Here is a 23,817-nt window from a genome sequence, read left to right as displayed (position 1 = left end):
AGGATGGGAGTGTCTGCATTAGATAAACTAGTAGCTGTTGGGCAGCCAGAGCTGGCACCAGGGCATTCACATTAGGGCTGTGCAAAGCAGCAAGTATTCAATTCTGATTTGGCCAATTTGGAGGGACAGTAATTTGATTTGGTGATTCGAGTCACTGTCCTGATTTGATTAGGCCAAATCGGATTTAAAGATTTGGCGCCGATTCAGAGATTCTGCCATAGGGTATATAGGTTTCCCTCACATAAAGTGAACCCACTATATAACAGTTAGGGATCGGTTCCCAAGGCGGTGAGGGAGGGAGGGAGTAAGGCAGGGACTAGGGAAGGGGTAGGGGGAGGTGTGCAATTCCCAGGCGTGCAGCCCATGCCAGCTGCTTGCACTGTGCTCTACCTGCCCCCACTCACCACAGCTCCTGGGCTGTGCCATGCCACGGTGCAGGCAGCTGGTGTTGGCTGCTCCCGGAGCCACTGCAGCAGGGGCTGGGGGGACTGGAAGCAAGCGGAGCCCCGGGCAGCATGGGATGCAATGCAGCTTGTCCGCACTCCCCCCAGCCTCTGCAGCGGCCCTGGGAGCAGCCCACACCAGCTGCCTGCATCACAGTATGGTGCAGTCCAGGAGCTGGGGTGAGTGGGGACAGGCAGAGCCCGGGCACGGGGGGGGCAGGCAGAACACAGTGCAGGCTGCAGGCCCGAGAACGGCACCCCTCCCTCTGCCTCTTCCCTAGTCCCAGCCTCCCTCCCTCTCTCCCTCCCTCCCTCCCTCACTGCCTTGGGAGCCTATCCCTACTTGTTACATTATAAAGTGGGTTTGCTTTATGCAAGGAAAACCTGTCTAGCCTATGGCCAAATCTCCAAATTGGTGCCAAATATTTCCAAATTGATTCGGAGGCTTCTGATTCGATCCAGACCTCTTAATGCAGAGGCGGGCAAAATATGGCCTGGCAAGCTGTTCTATCCAGCCCAGGGAGCCCCTAAAAATGTTAGTAAATTAATATTTATTTGCCCCAGCTCGCTGTCAAAGCTGACAGGAGTCAGGGGCAGTAGGACCCAGACGGAGCCCTCAGCAGGCTTGAGCAGCCCAGCCCCACCCACCCCTAGCCAGTGCCCTGCTTTCCTGACCCTGTCCTCCTTGGACACCATGTGGCTGCTGGATCCCTGGACTGCAGAGCATGGACCACGCTGGTGGGGGGGGTGAGGGGAAGTGTGTGTGTGCACGCATCTGTATGTGTGCATGTCTGCAGGCATGGGGCAGAGTGTGTGTGTGTGTTCACTGGGTGAGTCCCACACCCCACCATACACATGCAGCCACACCTCCCCTTGCACCGCCATACACAAACCCAGGCACCCTCCTCCCACACCCCACATATTCACCCACATGCTCTCTCACCCCGCATACCCCCACAGCCCCCACAAACCTATATGCACCCCCACAATATACAAGAGTAAGACTTCATTTTAAGCTATTATATACAATCACCTCTATGTACACTGCACAAACACATAAATCAGGACAAAAATATTTTTTGAAATCAAATTAATGAACGTTGTAGATGTTTAATTTTTAGAATATAATTTGGTATTATTTGGTTCTGAGACGGCAAAACCTACTGCTGAAAGGAATACTTCTGGGGACAATGGGAGGGACTTCTGGTGGCAAAGTTCAGGGGTTAGGTGGCAGGACTTCCGGTCACAAGGTGGCGACCAGGGGACGAGGCACCTGTCAAGGGGCGGGGCTACCCATGCAGCCCTCGACAGCTTGCCAAAACTTGATAAGCAGCCCTCCATCCAAAATAATTGCCTGTCCCTGTCTTAACAGATCTCCCTATTTGATTTGGATTGGGAGATTCGGCCGCCAAATTGGGCCGAATCTCCTCCGAATCAAATTGGCTACCAAAGTTTCGCACAGCCCTAACTCACATCTGTGCTAAGCCATGAGGGCTGGGGGGATTTTCCCAGGCTGTCAGAGCTGCTGTGAAAAATCCTATATCAGGGGCGGGCAATTATAATTGGGCGGAGGGCCGCTTACTGAGTTTTGACAAGCCATCAAGGCAGATATATTAATTTTCTAAGTTTTTTAGGGGCCCCGCGGGCCGGATAGTATGGCCTGGAGGGCCACATCCGGCCCACGGGCTACATCTTGCCCACCCCTGTCTTATGTGCTCTGGAGATCAAAGATGGTCTCCTTCTTCAGTGACAGAGCTGGGACCTTGGCCAGCTAGACCTAAATCCTAACTGTGCCACAGACTCCCAGTATGACCTGGAGCAAATCTCTCAGCTGTAATGTGGAATGATATTTCTTTCATCCCATCTATTTAGAGCAGTAGTTCTCAACCTTTATAGACTCAAGGCACACCTCGGAAAGTGCCAGCTTAGTTTTCACTTGTTTTTTGACTAAAGAAAAATACTAGACAAATTCTTCTGTTAGAAAGAAACTCAGAAAGACCACAACAAGTCAGAAGGTTTTTAACACCATGTGGGTTCCTATTAGAAAATCTCTGGGTTTATCTTGTGAATCACGTTTGCACGTCCAACAGTGCGTGGCACCCTTGAGATGATCCCAAGGTACCCCAGGTGCTGCAGCTCCCTGGCTGAGGATCACTGATTCAGATGGTAGGACGCTGAGTATAGAGATCGTCTGTCACTATGTGTAGGAGCAGCACTCTGAACAGTAAGCTCCCTAGGGACTACCACAATAAAACAACTTTACTCCTATCACCTACCATCTCTAGTCCAGTGATCGTCAACTAGGGTACCTTAGCACCCTAGGGTGTTATAAGACCCTTTGAAGGATGCCATGGGGTGCTGTGCAATATTAGGACTGTTAGGTATGCAAACACCTAGATAAGATTCACAAGATAAACCCAGAGATTTCAAGTGGGAATCCACAGTGTTGAAAACATTCAGGGCTGTCGTGGTCTTCCTGAGTTCTTTGCAACAGAAGAATAACTAGTATTTTTCTGTAGTCAAGAAATGAATGAAAACCAAGAGCTGGCATTTTCCAAGGGGTGCCGTCAGTCTAAAAATATTGAGAACCACTGATCTAGTCACAACTATTCTTGTTTTACATAGGAAAACTGAGCAGTAGTATATTGTTGAAAGCCACATAAGGGAATGGGGCAAAACTGGGAATAGAAGTTGGGGTGCCTGATTTCTATTCTTGCTGTGACAGCTACAAAGCCATCCTCTCTCTCCTGCACAGGTTTCATCGCCTTGATTTCTTGTCACCCAGAAGCACATGCGCAGGTGGGGAATGCACCCTTGCACTGTACCTCAATGATCCATATCTGCAGCCCCAGCTTTCCCTCGATTGGTGGGAGTGCGGTGTCAGGGTCCGTCATTCTGCTGGTGGAACTGGAGGAGAGAGACACAAAAAGGGGAGAATAAATAAGTGTAAATTTGGGGAAACTCGAGGTCAAATGACAGTGAGGTGCATCTGCTTAGATTCACTCCTAAGAATGAAGTCCCTGTAGACTTCTGCTGTATTTATGGATTACATCTGTAAGGGCAGGATGCTCCCACTCTGGTTTGTTACCATCTTGCATTGAGTTTGAGCACCAGAAAAAGCTCAATCAGATATGCCAGGCAGTGGAGTCTGGAGCTGGGAGCTGGTCCTTCGACACCCTGCTGGCTTTCTGCATGTGCTACGTGGTGTGGCAGAGCAGAACTGGCTGCTCACCTGGAATCCCAGCCCTGATTTTTCACCTACCCAAGTTTTGTTTCCATGTGCAGCACACAACACCCCTACATAAAATGCCCAGGCGTCCAGAAGGCTCCAGACTACATAGATGGGATTCACTTAATCAACCAGACACCTGCAGCTCCGTTTTTTTGGGTAGAACTCCATAGCCAAGCATTGTTTCATATCATTATGTAGTAGTAATTTAAAGCCAGGAAGTGCCAAGGGATGCATAAACCAATGAGCTCTACAGGGAAATTTAGGCAAAATGCAATTTAATCAGGGTGCTAGGGCTGACACTTGTAATCTATATTTTGAGCAATAGACCTTTGCTACAACAGTGACACATTAATGGTGTTGTTGTCATCACTGTGACTGCTCCTCCTTGCATCTGCACAGAGACAGCAGAGATCCCATTTACTACCATCCAGAGGAAAGCCTCCCTCCATAGAGGATCTATGACCTGCAGGTGACCAGTTCTTAATCTAGGCAGGAGACAGTGGTAGAGGGACACAGTTCATTGCAGCATTTACAGTCAATAGGCCAAATGTTCCCATCCACTCTCTCCCCCAGTTAAGGTCCCGGGGTGCAGCAGCTGAGGGCAAGACACGATTTACTGGCTTTAATTTGTTTCATTAAGGCACCAAGCCAATTCTTCCTCTCTCGCCCCATTTGTGTTGAGTTATGACAAAATTAACCACGATACTTGGGCTGAGAAAAAACAACACTTGGATTGCATTTTATTCTCTGCCTGCTTTCCTCCCGAATGAAAGACCTGCTTTGACTAGAGCCAGCCAGCCCTGCCCCTTGCATGCTTCCTGTTTTTTTGTTGAGCCATGTGTACTTACATCTTGGAGGGCAGCATATTATTGTTGAGCATAAAGTTGGCCAAGTCTCTGACCTGTCCCACAGCCAGGCAAAATAAGAGATGCAAACAACACAATAACCCCATTAAACCCACAGCATAATGCAATGAATGAAGCCTGGTCCTAGAAGGAAAACCAGAGGCAAAGGGTAGCCTGCAAGAAGCAACAGTTGTTATCTGTATTACAGCGGCAGAAGTTGTGGTAGGAGCTGTGCGCAGGCACGCTAAGAGAGACTCCTGGTCTGCACTGAAGAGGCAGAGAGCTCTGTCTTTCAGCTGACGCAATGAGCCCTGGCCACCCACACCTACTTTTAAACCCCAGAGGTGGGGCACGAAGGATGTCCTAGGAACACCCCAAGCTACTGCTGGAAACCCAGGTCTCGAGCATGGCGGCGTAGGCCCCCCTCAGAGCAACTTCACCACTTCATTCCCAAGATGGCCATACCCAGAATGAGTGGACAGGGCTCATTTCCTCAGAGGCAGGACCAAGTCCCTGGCCCGTGCAGTACGGACATGCTCAGGGAGCCCGCCGTTGCAATAGGGACGCAGGACCTGCCAGGGTGGAGCACACCCCATGTCCATCAAGACCAGGGCCCTGCCTTGACGGTGGACAGCACTAAGCTGTATCCAGAGGGCCTTCGAGCAGTGCCTGTCCCAGCTGACTGAGCTGTCAGCAACCTCTCTCAGCCTGTCCCCCCAGGGAGCAAAACAGATGCAAAGGAGCGTTTTGTCTGGAGCAGGCTGGCATTGGGAGGTTTATTGTGAGTGTACGATGCATTGAAGAAGCAAGAGATGCCATAAGCAGATCCAGGGCAATCTGCTCCTTTGGAAAATCTCCCTCTAACCCGGTGCTTTCCACAATGGTCCTTAGTGTGACCTCATTTTCTCAGCATGACCCCATTTCAAGATGCCCACCCACAACGGGGCCAGGGCCTGCAGCCCCGACCCCCCAGCACTGCCCGAGCCCCAGCTACCCCCATGGGAGGTGGCAGCTGCTGTGGCTGGAGCAGAGCGTGGATCCTCCACAGCGTAGCAGGCAGGACCTGGTGTGGGAGGGCAGGGAGGCTCGGTGACATGGCTGGGAGCCCCATGCTGGCCGTGCTGCAATAGCGAGGTGCCCCCTGCCCACCCAGCAGCAGCAGTGGCAGTGTGGAGTTTGTCCTCTGCTGCTGCCAGCCAGGCAGGGGTGCCTCGCCATGGTGGCGCAGCCAGCACGGGGCTCCCAGACGCGACACCGAGCCTCCCCGCCCCACCCCACCCCACCCCACTCTGCTACCGAGGCCCTGGGGGGACGCAGGGTGGGGAGCCTCGAGCGCGCAGCAGGCAGCCCACATCTGCCCCTGCTCCATGCACAGATCTGGGGGGATGTGCCTCCCTCCTCAGCAGTGTGTGACCCCAGTTTTATCTCTGTGACCCCTAATCGGGTCATGACCCTAAGATTGGGAACCACTGCTGTAACCCTGGCTAGTGCAATGATATTCAGACCGTCCTCCCAAGCCACGGGTGGCTCTTCCCCTGTGGTTCTTCACAGAGCGTGTAAACAAAGGGCTTTTCCCTTGGGTGTATTATCACCTGCCGGCCAGTGGCAGCCCTCCTAGGGCAACACTGGCTCATCTGACCACCAGCACAGGGTGGCCTGCATGCACTGAGGACACATCCTTACAGGGCAGAAGCAGAGGGAGCAGGCCTCATCCAGCCCTGCCTCCTCAAAGCTGATCCCACTTGGCTTCAAATTGTATTTTGTCTTTGTTCTCCTTGTCCTTGTGTCTTCACCGCAGTACGTGGAACCCGAAGTTGTCTTTCTCTGCCCTCTGCCTACTCCTGGCAGGGATGATATGGGTGGGGACGGTCCTGCTATAAGCAGGGGGTTGAACTAAATGACCTCCTGAGGTCCTTCCAACTCTCATTTTCTCTGATAACACCTGGAGAGAGCTACAAATACATAGAGCAAGCACAACATTGCAGGACACCGCTGGCAAATAAGGACACAAGCTCTGGAAACACTGATGGTCCTTGATGCCTACCACCAGCAAGGTTTGAACGTGGGACTTCCAGAGGTAAAAGCCTTGGTACAGCTTGAGCCAAAGCCCCAAGCATTATAGGTGGGGGCTGAAATAACTTGTATCCTCTGTGGTGTAGTACAAAGGGACACCTGCAGTTCGAAGTGGCTGGTGGCCTGCTATCCTGTCACACATCGTCCAGGATGACAGCAGTGACTCATTGTTCTGGCCACTTGCTAAGTTTGGTGCCATCGCCCTGGGTAGGGTGTTGTGCAGGGACGAAATATTCTCCAGGAACCACTGGATGACTCAGAAAGTATCAAGGTCACTTCAGGAGTGATGACTAACTAACCGCTTTACAATGGCAATCTCCACTGTCACTTTCCCGCTTGGGTACATGCGGCGCAGGCTGAGAGTACAGATTCGGTATCACACCTACACACAATCTCCAGGTCCCTGCGAGGGAAAGGCAGAATCCAAAACGGTAGCTGGGATTTGTGTCACACCCCTAAAGAATACCCTGATTTAAACTTTACTTGGTGTTTTTGTATTCAACTCATGCTCTTAACTTGCTGCAATCATGGCAATACAAGCCCCAGATGAAATGACTAACATGCTCTAAAGCTTTAGGAAAATATTAGACATCTGTGGTTTCTGTGTTCATAGGTAATATTTGAATTGGCAGTAGATGCTGTAGACCGAAGCTGCAAAGCTGTCCACACCCTGTCCTTTATCGAGGAGGACTTAAGCATGAGAGCAGTCCCAAGGAATGAGAAACTTCTGGAGGCCACTGCAGTAGCATCCACGGAGCCAGGCACATCCTGCAAGCACAGCCCTAAGCCAGGCGATCTGTGCCTTGGCAATATCTAGCCTATTGCTAGGCATGTTCCCGAAGGAGTAAGTAGGCTTCAGTCCAAATGGAAACACTCTGTAAAACCAACAGTGGGGTTTGCCTGTTGTCTCGGGTTTTGGATAGCATCAGCTCTAGATTTTAAGAAGCATTTAGTCAGCAAGGCTAGTTCTTTTCCCAGCTCTTCAACCAGAAGAGCAGACATGTAGCAAGGACTTTGACTGCGAAGAGTGGGGAACGCCAGGTGCCCATATATAACGTGCACTTCTGTGATGCCTTATAGCTTTCCGCACAAGTAATGTGCCTGCTCAAACTGAAGCATATGAACCTTGGATACCCTCCCAAGCCAAGTTGTGATAATGATTTGAGATGGATAAACAAAAGTGTGGAGGGAGGCAGGGGTGGAAGAGAGAAATGGCTGCTTTGCATCATACAAGTTCATTCATATAGACTGTATAGTACACACAGAGGGTGGGTTAGGAGCTGGTTCACACAGAGATCTCAACATGCAGTTGCTAATGGGAGGTTTTCCAGTTACTGGTTCATGCTCCAATGCTATTTAATATTTTATCAATGACCTAGGTCAGCGGTTCTCACATTTTTTGGGGATGCCTGTCCTTTTTTACATTTAATATCCTGTTGTACATCCCAATGATTTGCATGATGGATCATAAAGAAACACTTTGTCACTACAACCACACTACAATTTCACCAGCAACCCTAGAGACGCTGCTGAGGTGTTCTTCATTTCTTCTTTTTCCTCCATTTATATGTCCCCTTTTCCTTTTTTTTTGCTTTCCTATTCCTTCCTCGCACGTACCCTCTACAATTTCATCACATGCTCCCGGGGTTAAGCATACCCCAACTTGAAAAATGCCAGTCTGGATGATGGTACAAAATTTGAAAAGGTTTGTGGATGATAAAAAAGATTGGCAGGGTAGCAAATACTGAGGACCAGCCCCAGAATTATCTGAATCACCCAATGAATTACTTATAACCCAGTGGGACTCATTTTAATGTACACAAATGCAAGGCAACATATTTGAGAACTACGAATAGATGCTATACCTAAATATGGTGTCCACACCGCAGCAAGGAAGAAGAAATACTGGAAAGATTTCAATGGAGGACAACAAAAGTGATCCAGGCCTGGAAAACCAGCCTTGCTAAATGAGACTTCCAGAAGGCAATTTATTCAGCTTATCAACAGGAAGGTGGAGAAGTTACTCAATTACGACACACAGGAGCTTACTTATAAAAAACAATATCTGACAGCAAGGTGGCCTTTCGCCTTGCTGACAAAGGCAAAACAAGGTCCAGTGACTGGAAGTCAAATTCAGATAAATTCAGCCTTGAAATGAGATAATTTTGTGGGGGTGAGACGGTGATTAAACATTGAACTACCTCAGCCAAGGCAGGTTGCAGACTCACCAGTTCTTGGATTCATTAAGAAATTAAAATGTACCTTTTGGAAAGAGACCTAAATGTAGCTCTGGACTGGCAGGTCCGAGTAGTCTCTTCTGTCCTTGAAATCTATGGATCTGTGACTTCTTCCTGCGTAGGTCCCTTGCTCATGGGGCAACGGGAGAACAGGACTGCCTGCGTTATCTTCAGCATACTCATAACACGTGCACCTCTACAGTAGGATGATGCTTTTAATCAAATCTTGTGCTTCAGGGTTTCAGTCCGTCACCCGCAGGGGTCGGGAAGGAATTCTATTCCCCCGAGCACAGCTGGCCAGCTGCAAAAAATGGCTATAGCCAAAAACAAGGTACCTAATGGAGTATACCGGTGCTTTCAGTTGATTGAGACATGTATGGGGAAGCCAGACTCAATGATCCGCTCATTTCTGGCCTTAAACTCTCTGAAATTATAATCATCCTATTGGGTAAAAGATATTAGTATAAACCAGCAGTTCCCAATCTGTGGTATGGGTACCACCAGTGGTACACAGACAACCTGTCAGTGGTACACGTTAACAGATTTATTATAATTACTTTATATGACAACAATTTGCTGGTGGTACTTAAGGTTGCATTGTTTGAAATTGGTGGTGCACAATCGGTCAGAGTTTGGGAGCTGCTGGATAAACCATTCAGTAACCAGAACTGTTAATCTAATTGGATTTGATCTCTTCTCTGACCTCAGTTGATCCTTCTCAGCATGGGCGACCGGTACCTCCCGGGTCTGGGGGGGCACCAGATTACCGACGGCGGTGGGTGGGGGGGGTGTCCCTTAGCCGCCGATTGCCGACTGGGGGGGAGGGGTCCCCCAGAGCCAGTGGCATTGATCCAGCGGCAAAACCAGAAGCGCACGTCTGGCGGCACTTCCAATTTTGCGGCTGGCGCTTCCAGGGGGTGCACGGCCAATCTCAGGGGGTCCATGTGCACCCCCTACGCATTGCCAATGCTTCCCAGCTACAAAAAACAGTTCAAATCATTTCCAGTCCTGCTCAAATCTTGCTGTGCCTCTCTCAGAGATTTCCCTCTGCAAATCCTTTTAAAACACTCCCTTGTCTCCTCTCACTCTCATTCTCTCTCTCTGATAGCTTTCAACTGCTCCAAACTTGAGGACCCGGCAAGCAAACTTGGCCAGACTGGTTTGCCTGGGACTCAGTTGACCTATTGTCACAAGCTGTTCCCACCTTGGGAGCCTCCCATTCAGTCCTAAGGGCTGACCTGCCTCTGGTAGGTACACGCGGGAGGCCTAGTAAAGCAGCTGAACAAGTGCGGACAGAGACGTTTGGGACACACAATGAAGTCTCATAACAATAACTGCAGAACATCAGGCAGGAACTGGATGTATCGTGCACCGATGCCCGTCCTTGCTCCACCCAGGCCTATTCACAAGGGTGTATGAAAACGTCATGGCACATGCATCAATAATATACAAGGAGCCAAGCTCAATAGAGTCCATCCCACACTGGAAAAGACAAGAGAAGAGATACAGAGAAAAGCTGCTGCTCTTCTGCACCATCCTGCACGCCGGAGAAGGGTGTCAAAGAACTATGCTGTTCTGGGCCCATCGCTCTGAAGCCTCCTACGCAACAAGAAAGGCTTTGGGAGGGATAGACGTTATGGGGCACTGGCAGAGCGTCACATAGTGACAAGGACCCTGGCTGAGCCCATGTAGCCAGAAGCAGTAGACTAGGCTGGGATGCATTCAGAAAGGGGAAAACATTCTTCTTTATAACCAGTGTTTATTCCTGAGGCAGAGAGCACACACTTGCATGCCCTTTGCAGAGGTGTGAATGGATATCCAAGCACAGTTTAAGGATCTGCTGAATGCAAACGCCGTGTGTCAAGGTTTGTCCTGGCACCAGGGCTCTTCAGGTGCATTATTTTCGAATGCACGATGAGATGAAGACTGACGCAAGTTTGCATAAAGGTAGGCTTCTCATGAAACAATTATTGATTCAGTAAGAGAATATGGACCCCGTCCAGGGGTTGCTGCAAACAGGGAGATAAATAAAGGTGCTGATTCATTGTTCACAAATCTTTCCTTCTCCAGCTTCCTTCCAACTCCGCTGCAGTGGAGACGTTTGTCTGAAAGTGCCCTGGCATTCGACCTCAAGGCAGAGCTATGTGCCACGTGAAAGGCCAGGAGAGGCATGCAAGCTATGCAGCAGAACCAAGGCTTGAGCCTTTTAAACACCACTTCCTCGTATCCCCAGAAACCACTCTGGTTAGGCAAATTCTCAGCAGTTTTTAATTAGGCCCACAGCATTCACAGCTGAGAGAGGAAGGCCACAGCCCCCCAGCACATCACAGGGCCCTACAGGAACGTATCGCCCAGGAGCCGAGTGCTGAGCCCTGAAGGAGCAGAGCGCGGGCGGACAAGCGGGGGACAGAGGCAGCTCCTAGAAGGTCGGTGAAGGGACTCTCCACCGGAGTCCTTCCGCAGCGCTCGGCACCCCACCGCTCTCACGAACTTCAGAAATTGGGCCGCCGTTTCTGTGAGCGGGCAGAAGACTCCAGGCAGAGCGGGCAAAAAGCTCTCCCTGAATGCAAGGTGGGAAAGGGTCAAGGGTTACCCAGCTGTCTCATTGTATGAGCATTTTTGAAGAGAAACAACCCGTGCCATTCAAGGAGGCCACAGCCAACCTCACAGATCAGGCAACGCGGGCTGCCTACGATTTCGCTTCGGCTTTAATCTGCTGAGGTTCTCGGGTGCCATCAAGCGTCACGCGGAGGCAACGGTCTCTGCGCGGGGGCTTCCCTTCTTCGCTAGTCCAGGCCAAACATTGCCAAACGGCCGCTGAGCTCCGGTGTTTGTGTGTTGGGTGCCCAGTTTTGAACACTCAGCTACTGCGAGTGGCTGAGAGTACTCAGGGCAGCTAAAAATCAGAGCATTTCTTAAAAGCGCCTATATATCCACTGAGGTACTTACTGTTTTGGGTCCTGCATGTGGGAGCCCCAAATTAGAGGCTGTTTTTGAAAAGGTACTTCACCACCCAAAAAACAGCTCTTACGAGTCAAGATCTTGGGGCTTGAGTGTGTACAACAAGGTTAAATGGGAATAAATATGAAATCAAGACTATCATCTACTCCAGCTTAAAAGAAAAGTGGGCGAGGTTTTTTAAGTAGATGGGAATGCTTTTATTAGCGCAACTGGGCAGCTGGAAAAAAGCTCTTAGCAAGCTTTTAGGTGCAAAAGAAGAGTTCACCTCAGGCCCGGCTGAAGCGGACAAGCCCGAGACCAAGGGCAAGTGAGGAGGCCTGATCCTAACAGGCCATTCGTGTCACTGTGTGTGAAGAGTCACCATCAACAACCGTTGAGGTCTGGGCCCAGTATCAATAGCTTCCTCCTAGAAATCGGAGAGATTAACATTTCAAAATGAAGAGATAACTCCTCTTTCCTGCTCCAGTTTTGTCCTACATGGGTCTTACGGGGAGGTGTCGAGGCCAGCTGGGGGCTGCTGGCCCGGCCCCTTTTTTTAAAGCACGTCTGACCTCTCAAAAGCCAAGTTCATGCATAACTGGTGTCAAATGCAAATTAAGCTTGGCCACGTCAGCAGAGAAAGCGGAGGGGAATTTTTGGTGAAGCTTCCCCATGGGGAACAAGCACCTGTCTCTGCCCAGAGGTGACAGATATAGTCACGACTGGGGTCCCTTGCCGTAGCAGCAAAGGCATCATTGCCCTTGGTCCTGTGATGAGACTCCTGTACGCAGTGTCATTGCCCAAGCGAACAGGGAAACTAGAAGCATTTCTGTCAAGAGACGAGCTGCTCCCAGCCAGCCCTATCCCATGTCCCGCTCGCTGTCGGTCAGGACAAGCTTAGCCCTGACAGCTCTCGTGTGGGCGCCGGGCATTGAAAGCGAGCCAGTTTTTCAGGTGATCTTCCCTTCGGAGACCACGAGCAGCCCTCTCTGCCCTGCCTTCCTACGGCCAGTTGCATACGCTGGTGTCCGGCTGTATACTGCCATCTCTGGGACTCTCCCGTAGGAGACTTTCAAGCAGCATCACCCCTCACCAGCTGTGTTTGCCCTTCCCAACGTCTTTGGCATTGCATTCATTCCTGGTTTGTGGAGCTCCTTGGGTACCGGCCAAACCCACTGGACCTTTTGGGCCTGGTCCGTGGGGGAGATGAGTTAGCTACAGCTCCCAGCTAAGAGGTTTCACCCTTTAGCACAAACTCAAACCCCAGAGCAGTGATGCTCAACCTTTTTTCCCTGGTGGACTGGATGGGCAATGCCCGGTCCGTCCATGGGCCGGATCCAGTCGGTGGTTATGATCCAGTGCCCGGGATGGGCGCAGCAGGTCCCATCCAGCCATGTGAAGTGGAGCAGGAGCAACCCGTCCCCACGGGGAGAAAGGGAGTATGTTCTGGCCCTCATCCAGCCAGGGGCAGGGGGAGCAGCCCATAGAGGGAAAGGGGCATGGCCCAGCTCCAACCCACCGCACAGGGCTTGGGGTTCGGGTATTTGGCAGGGGACTATGTGGGTTTGAAGGGGCTGGAGGTGAGTAGGAGCTGTAAGTCTAGCTCACCCCCATGCTGGAGCTAAATGGGGGCAACAAGGTCATAAACTGCCCCTAACAAGAGTCGTTCTCCATACAGATAAAGGGAAGCAAGGGCTCCCGTCATGAATCACGATCTCACTGTTCTCCCTGAGCTATTCCTGGGGGTCGGGGGCAGATTATAAACTGCTCTCTACCTGGGACTGGATCTAATGGCTCAGTCTAGCCCACAAAGGATTGCGAAACAAAGGGTCTGGTGTCTGCTACCGCCTCCCACTGACACGGCTTTTCAGGCAAAGACTGGTTTGAGCTCGTTCGCAGCGCAGGTATTTTGTTACTCCCTGCGACTCGAGAAAGGAGCACGACCAGCAAGAGGAACCTCGCCTGCGAGCAGGCAGGACGGCAGCACGCGAGCGAAGCAAGAAAGCACATCCAGACCCGACTCCCTTGAGGTGATCTTATGGACCCCTAAGCCAAACAGTGTGATGAAGCACACCGCCCTGCCCCTCCGCCGTCACGAACGATATGGCCAGGCCAGACCAAACGCACCTCATCCTGCAGGCTCTGCAGCCCCAGGCCTGGATGGAGACTTGGATGGGAGAGCACTCAAAAACCCGGTTCTCCTTGGGACAAGCCAAGGAGCCGGAGCCGGAGCCGAACGCTTGGGGGGCGTCACGTCACAGAAACTGGGGGAGAGGAGGAAAAATGCTGACTGCCCCTTTTGCTGCTGCTGAGGTGGCAGATGGGAGATAACCACAATGAACACGATGCAGGACGATCTGATTTTTCATACTGAAGGGAGAGCCTTAAAACCTAGGTGGGTCGAAATCTCACCTTTCTTGCTCACCCCAAAGTCCTGCTGGGCATTTTGCCTGAGTGCAAAATCATGTGCACATGCCTAAGAGTGTCACTATGGGCAGCCACCTCTGGGGCTGGACACGGCAGCTCCTTGGCGAGCGCCAACATGACCTGAGACAGGAACCAGAGGTTAAATTAGCCTCTAAGGACCTCAACCAGGCCTTGCTATCCCCCAATAGCACTGTGTGGTGAAGGATGAGCTTGACAGGCAACTTTCATGTATGCCCATGTCTTTAGGATAGGGAACTCCTACTGATGGATAGGCACAAGCTGCTGAAACCTTTTTGGTACGTCACCCTGTCTATCCTATAGACAGGTAGCAGAGGCATAGAGGGGCTGTATGTAGATATTCTGCCTCACCTGGTTTCTGGTGAAGCCACCTTGTTTGGCTGGCTTCATAAGGCCTCTGGTAAATACAGAGCAGCTAGAAGACTATACTTTCTCTCTCCATGACCTGGCAAGGAATCATTTTTAGGCAGGAGAGGCCTGAAGCCCTGAATAATGCATCCCACAGTAACTGCTCTGGATGGATGAAGCTCCAGCATGCAATTTAGCATCCCCTATGTAACATCTGTCTTGGAAGTGGGAAAAGGACGAGAGAGAGGCGTGTTATTACGCTGCCGAGTGCTGACGCCACAGAATAAGCTCTTACGGTAAAGAAATTGGAGAAGGGGATGTAGCTTTGCAGGAGTTTTGCTCGAGTATTTACATACAGACCTCTGAAGCAATTACACGTGGCTCCGTGCTGGGAATGAGATGGCTTTTCTGAGCCGTGCAAATAATTGGCCTGTTTTTCCTAGATGCCACTAACCCTCTCTCCAGGGATGAGCGTGGGCCTGTGTCAGCATGGAGAGAGGTGCTCTCAGGAGCCTTTGGACCATGCACGAGCATGAGCTGTGTTTGTGATGGAGGGAGAGGGGAGCCGGAAGGGCACATTTATATAAATAAAGAGCATATTTACTTGAATCCAAGAGGTTTCTCCTCTCCCAGTCAACATCCTAATCTTGGATTTGAACACTGGCTGGGGCAGGTGGCTACTGTGCTCCAACGACAGCCAAGCTGCGTGGGCTGGGGGGGCTCATGCTGCGGGGAAAGGGCCTGTAGCAGGGAGAGCACAGGGTGGGAGGGGAGCACAGGGGAGACTCATGATGGGTGGCTTGTGGGGGGAGCATGGGCGAGAGCATGCAGTCTACCCCCCTGCCATCTGCCCCCACTTTAGCTCTAGCTTTGTCCCCAGCCTGACTCTGCATGAAGCTGCCACCACTGCTTCTGCCTGGCTGGGCTGGGCCAGGGCTGCCATCACCGCTGACTGCCCTGGAGCCAGACGGCAAGGTGGCAAGCGGAGGCAGAGGGAGGGTTGTGGCTGTGTGGGTAGGCAGCAGGTGAACAGGCACGGGCATGGGGTGGGGGGGGCAAAGGGGGAGGGTCTGGCTGCCTCCCCCCACTACTGTTTTCCATGTATAAAATCTCATTATTGGGGGGCTCATCTTCAATGCAAAGTCATCTTGGATTCATTGGACCAGAAAGCAATTGGCTCCATGACCCGGTCATTAGGACACTTGCCCGGGATGCGGGAGGGCAAGTCTGAAGCCCATTGCTGCACAGGATAACATAATATTTGGCACAAGGCAGCACCCCTCCAACAAGATTGCTTAGGAGAGACCTGGGAACATCCCGAGGGACAGGCACTAAGTGGGGCTATGGGAGACTGGCGACAAGTTCAAGTCCTCGGTCTGAAGGAGGCTGAGCAGGGACTTGAACCCGGGGTGCGCGCAGCTCAGGTGGATGCTCAAATCGCAGGACTGACTGGTCTGAGCTGAGCAGATCTCGCCTTTTTGAAAGGTTTTGGTTTCATCCCAGTGGAGAAGAGGACAATCGTTTGACATCAGGACACTTTTTTGTGAGTCAGGATCATAGGAAAGTCAGGCTGGAGGGGACTGCACGAGGTCATCTAGTCCAGCCCCCTGCTCAAGGCAGGATCATCCCTGACTAAACCATCCCAGCCAAGTGTCTTCCCACCCTGCCCTTGGAAAAGTATTTCCCACCTAATTAACACCCAACCAACATGAAACAGGACTTTGCAAGGATTGCATCATCAGCTGTCCATGGAGTTTTCCTCCTCGTTATGCAGCAGCTCCCACTAAGCTGGGACTGGAGGCTGCTCTCTCTGGAAGAAGGGCGCTTTACCAAGGAGAGAAGGGAAGAATGGGGAAAAAGAGGAAAAAGCAGGTCAGGCAGCTGGAAAGCACGAGACTGGGGAAGCTCTCTGTGAGGAGGCAAATACGGGAAGTCCTGTCTGGAAAGTGAATCAATAGCAGGAAATACAACTTCAATGTGGCTGTACACGGTTATGGAATAACACAGGTCCCTCAAGAAGGCCGATTAGGGCCCACTCATTCATACTTGTTCACTGGTAATCCAGGAAAGAGCTTTTCCATGACCCCAAACCGCACTTCAATGGACCAGATACTTCAGAGGTCTGGGCTGAAAGTGAAGCATAATCCAGCTTCATCTAAGCCGCTGATTCTCACCCAAGGTGCCATGGCACCCCGAGGTGCTCCGAGATCCTTGTCAGGATGCTGCAGTGCACCATGCAATGTTAGCACCATTCGGTGTGCAAACACCTCCACAGGATCCAGAGGATACATCCAGAGGGCTGGCCCAAGACCCTTTCCAGGGTGCTGCAGGCTGCCCCAAAACGTTAGGACTGTTAGGTGTGCGAACACGATTTGACCCAGAGAATCAGGAATCCATGGTGTTACAAACATCCTGACTTCCTGCGGTCTTTCTGCATCCTTTGCAACAGAAGAATTGCTCTAGTATTTGTCCAGAGTCAAAAACTGAATGAAAACTTAAACCACCGTTTTCTAAGGGGTACCTTGAGCCTACAAAGGTTGCGAGCCACTGATCGAAGCCGGCAGGGAGACCAATTTCACCAAATTCAGCAGGAATGGTGCTAGGCCCGGCCACCCCGAACAGAGCTACAGCAGGAAACAGCTGCATTTTAACCAGGTCACTCAAAGCTGGGAAAGAAAATTAATGGAGTGAAAAAATGCTGCTCTCCCAGGGCTGAGGACAGACGGCCTCTCTCCGCAGGACCGATACAGGCAGGGCAGGAGCAGTGCAACCGTCTTTGCACCACGGCCCCCCTCCTCTCCGCAGGTGCCCAGCTCCGCTCCAACAAGGAGGCCGTTCTTGCCTGTATGGCATGAAGCTGCACCACTCCCACGGGGGAGGCCTAGGCAACGGTTGCCATCAGGCCCTTCTAAGCAAATAATGTCATGAGACCTACGTCACGGCTGGTAGGGAGGGGTGGAGGAAGCAGCTTGTTTGTGCAAGGGGGAAGGGGGGGAAAAAAAAAAAAAAGAAGAAGGTCCACCTGCCTTTGTCAAATGCCAGCAGCAAGGCATGGAAAGACAATCAATGATTTCCTTTCTGGACTAGGCTCTTTGGCGGTGCCCGTGGTCTCAAGGGAAAAGCCTCTGCCTTGCAACGGAGCCCAAGTGGCAAGGCCCTTGTGCAGCCCCAAATGGACAGCAGGAAAGGGCCTGCAGCCACCAGCACTCGACTTCTGTGGCCTCTCCCGGGTCTAACCTAGACGCTTCGCTGCTGTGTGCGCAGGGAGCAGAGATTATTCACTGCGTAGTTCAACTCCTCGAGGGGGGAATTTGCCTCAGTTATTGTTAGAGTTTGTCTACATCTTTGTCAGGGTGGTTTCAACCTCCCACCGGTGCTAATTCATGTGGGCTCTCTACGTATTGAAATATTTATGTCCCCAGTAGATGAGCTTCAGAAAAATACCAGCAAAGAAGCCTGAAGCAAAACTCTGTAACAAACCCATTGCTTCTTGGCGTCATTTGCATCTGAAATGAATAGGATGAACTCAATAGGGAACCGGAGCAAACCGATTGTGTGCAGAACATTTGGCTGCGTCGACAAAGCCAGCAGCCTCGTCTGCAAACATTTAGCAGATCTATCGACTGGGTTACGGCCATCGCTGTCTACAGATCTGGGCATTCAGGTGATTTCCCCCCCCGCTTTCGCCCTCCAGCATGATGACGTTACGAACAGAGTTCAAAACTTTCAGCTAATCCTTGCCGGGGCTGAAAGGGAAGTGAGCCTCACGAAACCAGATGGAGTGGAGTTTCCTTTGCTGCCCGGCAGTGGAAGCAATGCTGAGCTGGGAAGGAGCCCACGGCTGCGTTTCCTCGCAGCAGAGGGGCTGAGAGGTGGGCTCACCAGAGCCTCAGAAATCTGGGATGGAAAATAAAGTCACGTGTGTGAACATGTCTGGCTGGATCTCGGAAGTGGTGTAAATCAGGACCTGCGTTGACTTTAATGGAGCAATTCTGATTTATACCAGCTGCGGATCTGGCCCAACTTTTTAAAGGACCTGTGCCTCGTTCAGGGGAAGTGGTCAGCAAGTAGCTTTGACCTTTTAGAAATAAAACCTAAGAGGCTTAAAAGAAAGCAGCTTACCTTAGTGTCAAGTGCAAAACGTCCTCCCCTCCTTTCCTTGCCAGGTGAACCCGCGGGCAGAGCTCTGTCCCCGTCGGCAAGGGAGCTGGACGTGCTTTTGTTTGCTGCTCTGCCACCTCTGTCAGAGGGAATGGCAGAAATCAGTAATTCAATACTGTAGTGAGTGCCAGGAACCTCCCACCACCAGGTCACACCCATTCCCTTCAGTGAGACTCGCTAAAGGATGGAGGGAAAGAGAGAGGCTCCACCAGCATGCCCCCGGCCAGGACTCCCCGAGCTCACCGCTCACACCCGCTCTGCACCAGAGGTGCTAGAAGAAGTCTCCTCCGCAGCCCATCTGGACCTCTCCATCAGAAACTCAGCGGGTGCTAATGAGTAAATGCTGCTCCGATACTGAACGGTGTGGTTTGCATTTAGGAAGCAAAGAGGTTTTTTCGTCCCCCACGCCCCGTGGTTTGCTGTTGGCCTAGCGTGTAAGGAATGTTTGGCTGATGCAGTCACATAACAGCGTATGAAGGCCATGCAACCAGGCTGGCCGTCTGGGAAAAAAAAACCCTTGTCAGGTCCCACGCCCAGCCCTTAGCTACCAGCCTGTAGCTTCCTCCTTCCCTCACACACGGGAGGAAGAAGTTGCTGTAGCTGATGGTTCAGAAGCTGCAGCTGGAAGCACCCAGATGGGCCCGTATCTCATACTGTGAACGCTGGTGCTCAGCCCAGGCCTTTTCTGTTCCTGCGAAGGCAAACAGGGCAGGCAGAGGGGACCTGTGGCTAGGGTGCTGGCTTGACATACCCAAGATCTGTTCCCAGCTTGGCAGTTGCCTTCTCTTGTCTGTGCTCTAGCTTCCCCATCTGTGAAATAGAGATAGAGATACCTCCCACTTTTCATGAAGCACTCGGTGGGGGCTTAGGATGCTAGGTGTGACATAGGCATTAAGAAAGGCAGTTGCCTGTGTAGATTTAGCACTGCATAACATCAGTGTCTGAGCCAAAACAGACAATATCTCCCTTGTTTCTAAAGACACCAAGGCTCAGCAATTCTCTCACACTGCCTAGTTTTCCCTGACTGAGATCTGAATGGTCCCTCCTCACCCTTAGCAGGCCAGGAATATCCTTATCTGCCCAGAAGCCCACAGCCCATTTACCAACCACCCCTGTACAGTATTTTCCATAGATGACCAAAGCTAGCTACCACCACAATGCTCCTGCTTGTGGCAGGGGAAGGATGGTCTCCTGTAGCAAGTGGGTGACTAATTGTTGGCCTGCCCACTTCTCAAGGCTAGCCGCCCACCTACCTTGCCTGCCACACCTTTGCTGAAACAATTGAAAGCTGTTAACCAGGCGGGAGGCTGCCCATTCACTTGCCCTGATACCAATGGCCTATACACAGATCCGAACTTCACCTTATACCATGTCCCATGCTTTGCAGATGGCATCCATGGCCTAACACCTGGCCTATAGCATACCACACACTGGGACCCACACTCCTGTGCCTCACATCAGGACTCTCGATCCCTGTGCCCTCACACTGAGCCCTTGAGCTCACCCACTCAAGGCTCCCACCCCCTCTGCCTCAGGCTCCCTGCCCATCTCTGGACCCTCTTGGTCTCCTCATGCCCTGACACTGGGCCTCAATCCCCTTGCCTCTGGAGCTTCACACCCAGCTCCTTCTTAGGGCTCAAAATCCCACCCTGCTGGAGCCTCACACCTTGCTCTCTTTATGAACCTCAGAGCCCAGGACTTTACTTTGTCTTTGAGGTGTGCTCCCCTAGCCTTTCACCTCCACGGGGTCACCTGCAAAGCAGTGGGGGCTGAGGCTTTCTGGTACCCCATACTCACCCTTCACTGCGGAGGCACAGGTGTGTTTTTCCTGGAGACTGCCTTGCCACTGGCAGCCCCACCACACCATCCAGCCCCAGCAGGGTGTAGTTTTAGGTCGTGCCCCAGGATCAGGACCCTCCACTATCCCCATAGCTCCTGCTCTGTACCTCCAAATTGTTACATGAACAGCAGCTCCAGCTGGGTGATGTTCTTCTTCCAGCTGCTTGCAGCAAACAGGGCCTGTTCTTATCAGGAACAGTTGCACCCTCTTCCCAATTAGGCAGTTTCCTGCTGGTCATGTGCCTGATTGGGAGTGCAGCCACCTGCGGGCTGCTCTGCTGCTTGCCCACGACCCTTTGAGTAACAGATCACAACTTGTGCTCTGTTACACCCCCAGTTAGGAACTTACTTTTCATTATTCCTCAGAGGAAGAACTGACTTTTCATTATGATGATGCAGCAAACTAACTGATACTAATGCTTCATTCTTCTTAGTCCCATTATGGGTCATTAGGAGGAGGTTGCACTCTATTAGTAGCATCAATAGCCAAACTTAAAATCAAGCAACAGTGTTTTCTTAAAGGTTGCTTGAAACCCTGATTCATTTTGCAGACCGTGTCACAGCAAAAGAAACAAGTTGGCCTCAGTGATTCCAAAGTAATGCAAAGTTCCTTAGAAAGAGAGACGTTATTTGCAGGATCTTTTGTATAATGGTGTCATGTAGGGTCTATCTTCAGCATGTGCAGGGCTTTCCTCCCAGCGGTTATAAGTTGTATAAAGCTCTGTGCATCTGCCAAACGCTGATCACAACATGATACCTGACCGCAAGGCAGGTGCTGCGCCAGGGAAGCCAAGTTGGACTGAAAGTAATAAACATGGTTATGATGATGCTTTCTCTCTGCCCTCAGGAAGGCAGCTCCCGAGATAAGCAGGTGCAGGAGCCAAGCCCTCTCTCTCCCTTCCAGGTGAGGTGGAACAGCAGGGAAATTTCACTTGGAAGGCAAAATTGGAAGAGAAACACGTATGAGTCAAATGCAGACCTGGTGTGAATGAAGTTCCCAGCGAAGGGCTGACCCCCACTTAGCCCAGGACTGAGTACGAACCAACTTGCAACACCCGACCCTTCACCACAGCTATTGATTGCAAGTTCCTAATTGGATCAATTGGTCCTCCCCCCTCAAATCCTCAACCCCAACCAAGCTCCACGCTCATCCATCTCAAAACCATTGGATCCTGCATCACTGCAGGGGCAGGAGGCAGTCCTTAATTTCTGGATGCTCTGTTAACAGAAGTCAGAACACAGATGGAGCAGAAGGGGTTGGAGAAAAAGAAGCAGCTGCAACACTCGGTCCTTCCTGGAACCGAATCCAAATGGGAAGGTTTGAAAGAGTCCAAAGATCTTTCTTTCCTAGTAAAATAAAACCCAGTAGCTGCTAGGGCTGGTGGGGAGGTGTAGTAATCAGTAGAGCCATTTGGCTAGGTACCGTGAGCATGCATTTCTATTTGTTCCCAACCCCAACTCCTTTACCAGACCCGGCTGCCCTCTTGCAAGACTCGGCCAACTGGTCCACCTCGTCTTGTAGGCCATCGCATCTTTGGGGCAGGAATAAGCCTTGATTAATTATGTGTACAGCACCCAGCAAAATTCAGGCTGACCTGCTCCTGCTGGTTGGGGTCTATTGTCACAAAAAGTTAAACCCATAAGACAGCTCTGGATTTCAGTGAAGGCTAGAGCCAGAAGTGCTGGATGTCCATCAGAAAGCCTGCGTTCCATCAGATTTTATACTCCAGTGACAGATAGCCCCACTGGAAATGACAGGAAACTCCTGGCAAACTGCAGGTAATGCTTCAGATGGTAAAATGTTTCAGGCTCGGCTTTGATAGCTCAGGGGATAGCCGAATATTTAAAGAAGAGTATTTCCCTAGCCCAAAACAAGGTGCTCAACATGTTGTTATGTATCCAAGATTTAACCCAACGTAATCTTCTTCAATTGCTGGATGAAAAACATCTGTAAACAGAATCTGGAATATTTCTGATTCTGCAATGCTATTGTGGTGCCTCCCTAGGGTTGCAGTTTGAAGGTCCTGTGATGCCATTTTCAAGATATATACCCTTGTTGGACTTCATTTCTCATGATGCATCATGGTCTTCATTTGAGAAGGAGAAGACATGGTAACTGTATCAAGAGAAGCCCCAAACCTATAGCTACATAAGAAAGGTAATTTGACCAGAGAGTTTGGTGCACGGTGCGAAAGATGAGAGGAAACGAGCCACACTTCCCATAGAAATTTGCTTTTTCATAGTATTATAGAGAAGTTGGGGTGGATGGGACTTCCAGAGGTCATCTAGTCCAACCCCCAGTCTGAGACAGGATCATCCCTATCCAAACCACCCCATACAAATCTGTAATTTAATGTCTTACTAAAACTATCATCAACCCTGACACAACACCCTAACCTGCCACAGGTAAAGCAGGGGGACCACAGTACTCAATACCCTGCTTGCGTAAAATGTTGTCAACAGCTTTGGCAGGTGCCTACGAAAGTTTGTGCCCCTCTGAACAAGACAGTCTGGGCGCTACCCTGCCTTGTCTTCTGCCTGACTTCAGGCTATCAGAGCTAGCTACATCTCCTTACAGCTCCCATGAAGAACTGCCTCGGGTTAGCCTAATCAGTGCCTTTCAGCTTTGACAAAAAGATTTTGATTTTTAAGCGTTTGGCAAAAACACTGACATTTTTCAGAGAAGCAAAAGTTTTTTTTTGAGAAGTGTTTTTTTGAAATCCCATTTTCCATCAAAAAGCAACTTCCACAAAAACATTTCTAACCAGCCCCATTTCGGACATCAAGGGCAGGTGACAGCTAATAAGAAGTTGCACTGGTGAAGGAGGGGGGTTTCGAGCTCACGTCCGGAGAGCCCTGTTCTAGTCTTACTCTGTCCTTTCCAAGGCAGGACATTTCTGCAGGTGAATCGCCAGAGACACTTGGACTAAGCACCTAACCTGTGTCTAAGAATTACCATTAGACTGAGCACCGACTTCTGGATTTGGCCCCAGTGACTTCAAGGAGTTGTAAGGAGTAGGAGTAAGTAAGATTCACAGATTCATAGATTCATAGATTAAGGGTTGGAAGGGACCTAGTAGATCTTCTAGCCCGACCCCCCGCCAGGGCGGGAGAACAACAAAAAACCCCAAAAAGAGAAACGGGACTCAAATGAGTCCAGCCAGGTAGGCATCCAGCCTCTTCTTAAAGACCCCCAGGGTAGGGGCCAGCACCACTTCCCTTGGAAGTTGGTTCCAGCTCCTAGCCGCCCTAAC

The 23,817-nt window shown here is 50.9% G+C and overlaps 1 protein-coding gene across 1 annotated transcript in view; it reads right to left on the bottom strand.

Annotated features, from left to right (window-relative positions):
- The window catches only part of VILL (villin like), a 59,469-nt gene extending 40,652 nt beyond the window's left edge, over positions 1 to 18,817 (bottom strand). The window contains exons 1-2 of the mRNA XM_019508083.1: positions 18,686 to 18,817; positions 3,269 to 3,350 (exon numbers count right to left, since the gene is read on the bottom strand). Of these exons, the coding sequence (XP_019363628.1) occupies positions 3,269 to 3,337 (69 nt within the window). The 5' untranslated portion in view covers positions 3,338 to 3,350; positions 18,686 to 18,817. The remainder of the gene's footprint in view (positions 1 to 3,268; positions 3,351 to 18,685) is intronic.
- Between the last annotated feature and the right edge of the window lie 5,000 nt (positions 18,818 to 23,817).

Source organism: Gavialis gangeticus, unplaced genomic scaffold, assembly GCF_001723915.1.
Source record: "Gavialis gangeticus isolate Ggan-Ray unplaced genomic scaffold, GavGan_comp1, whole genome shotgun sequence".
Classification (NCBI taxonomy): domain Eukaryota; kingdom Metazoa; phylum Chordata; order Crocodylia; family Gavialidae; genus Gavialis; species Gavialis gangeticus.
The sequence above is the reverse complement of the archived record's forward strand: the minus strand, read 5'-3'. Positions and strand labels throughout refer to the sequence as shown.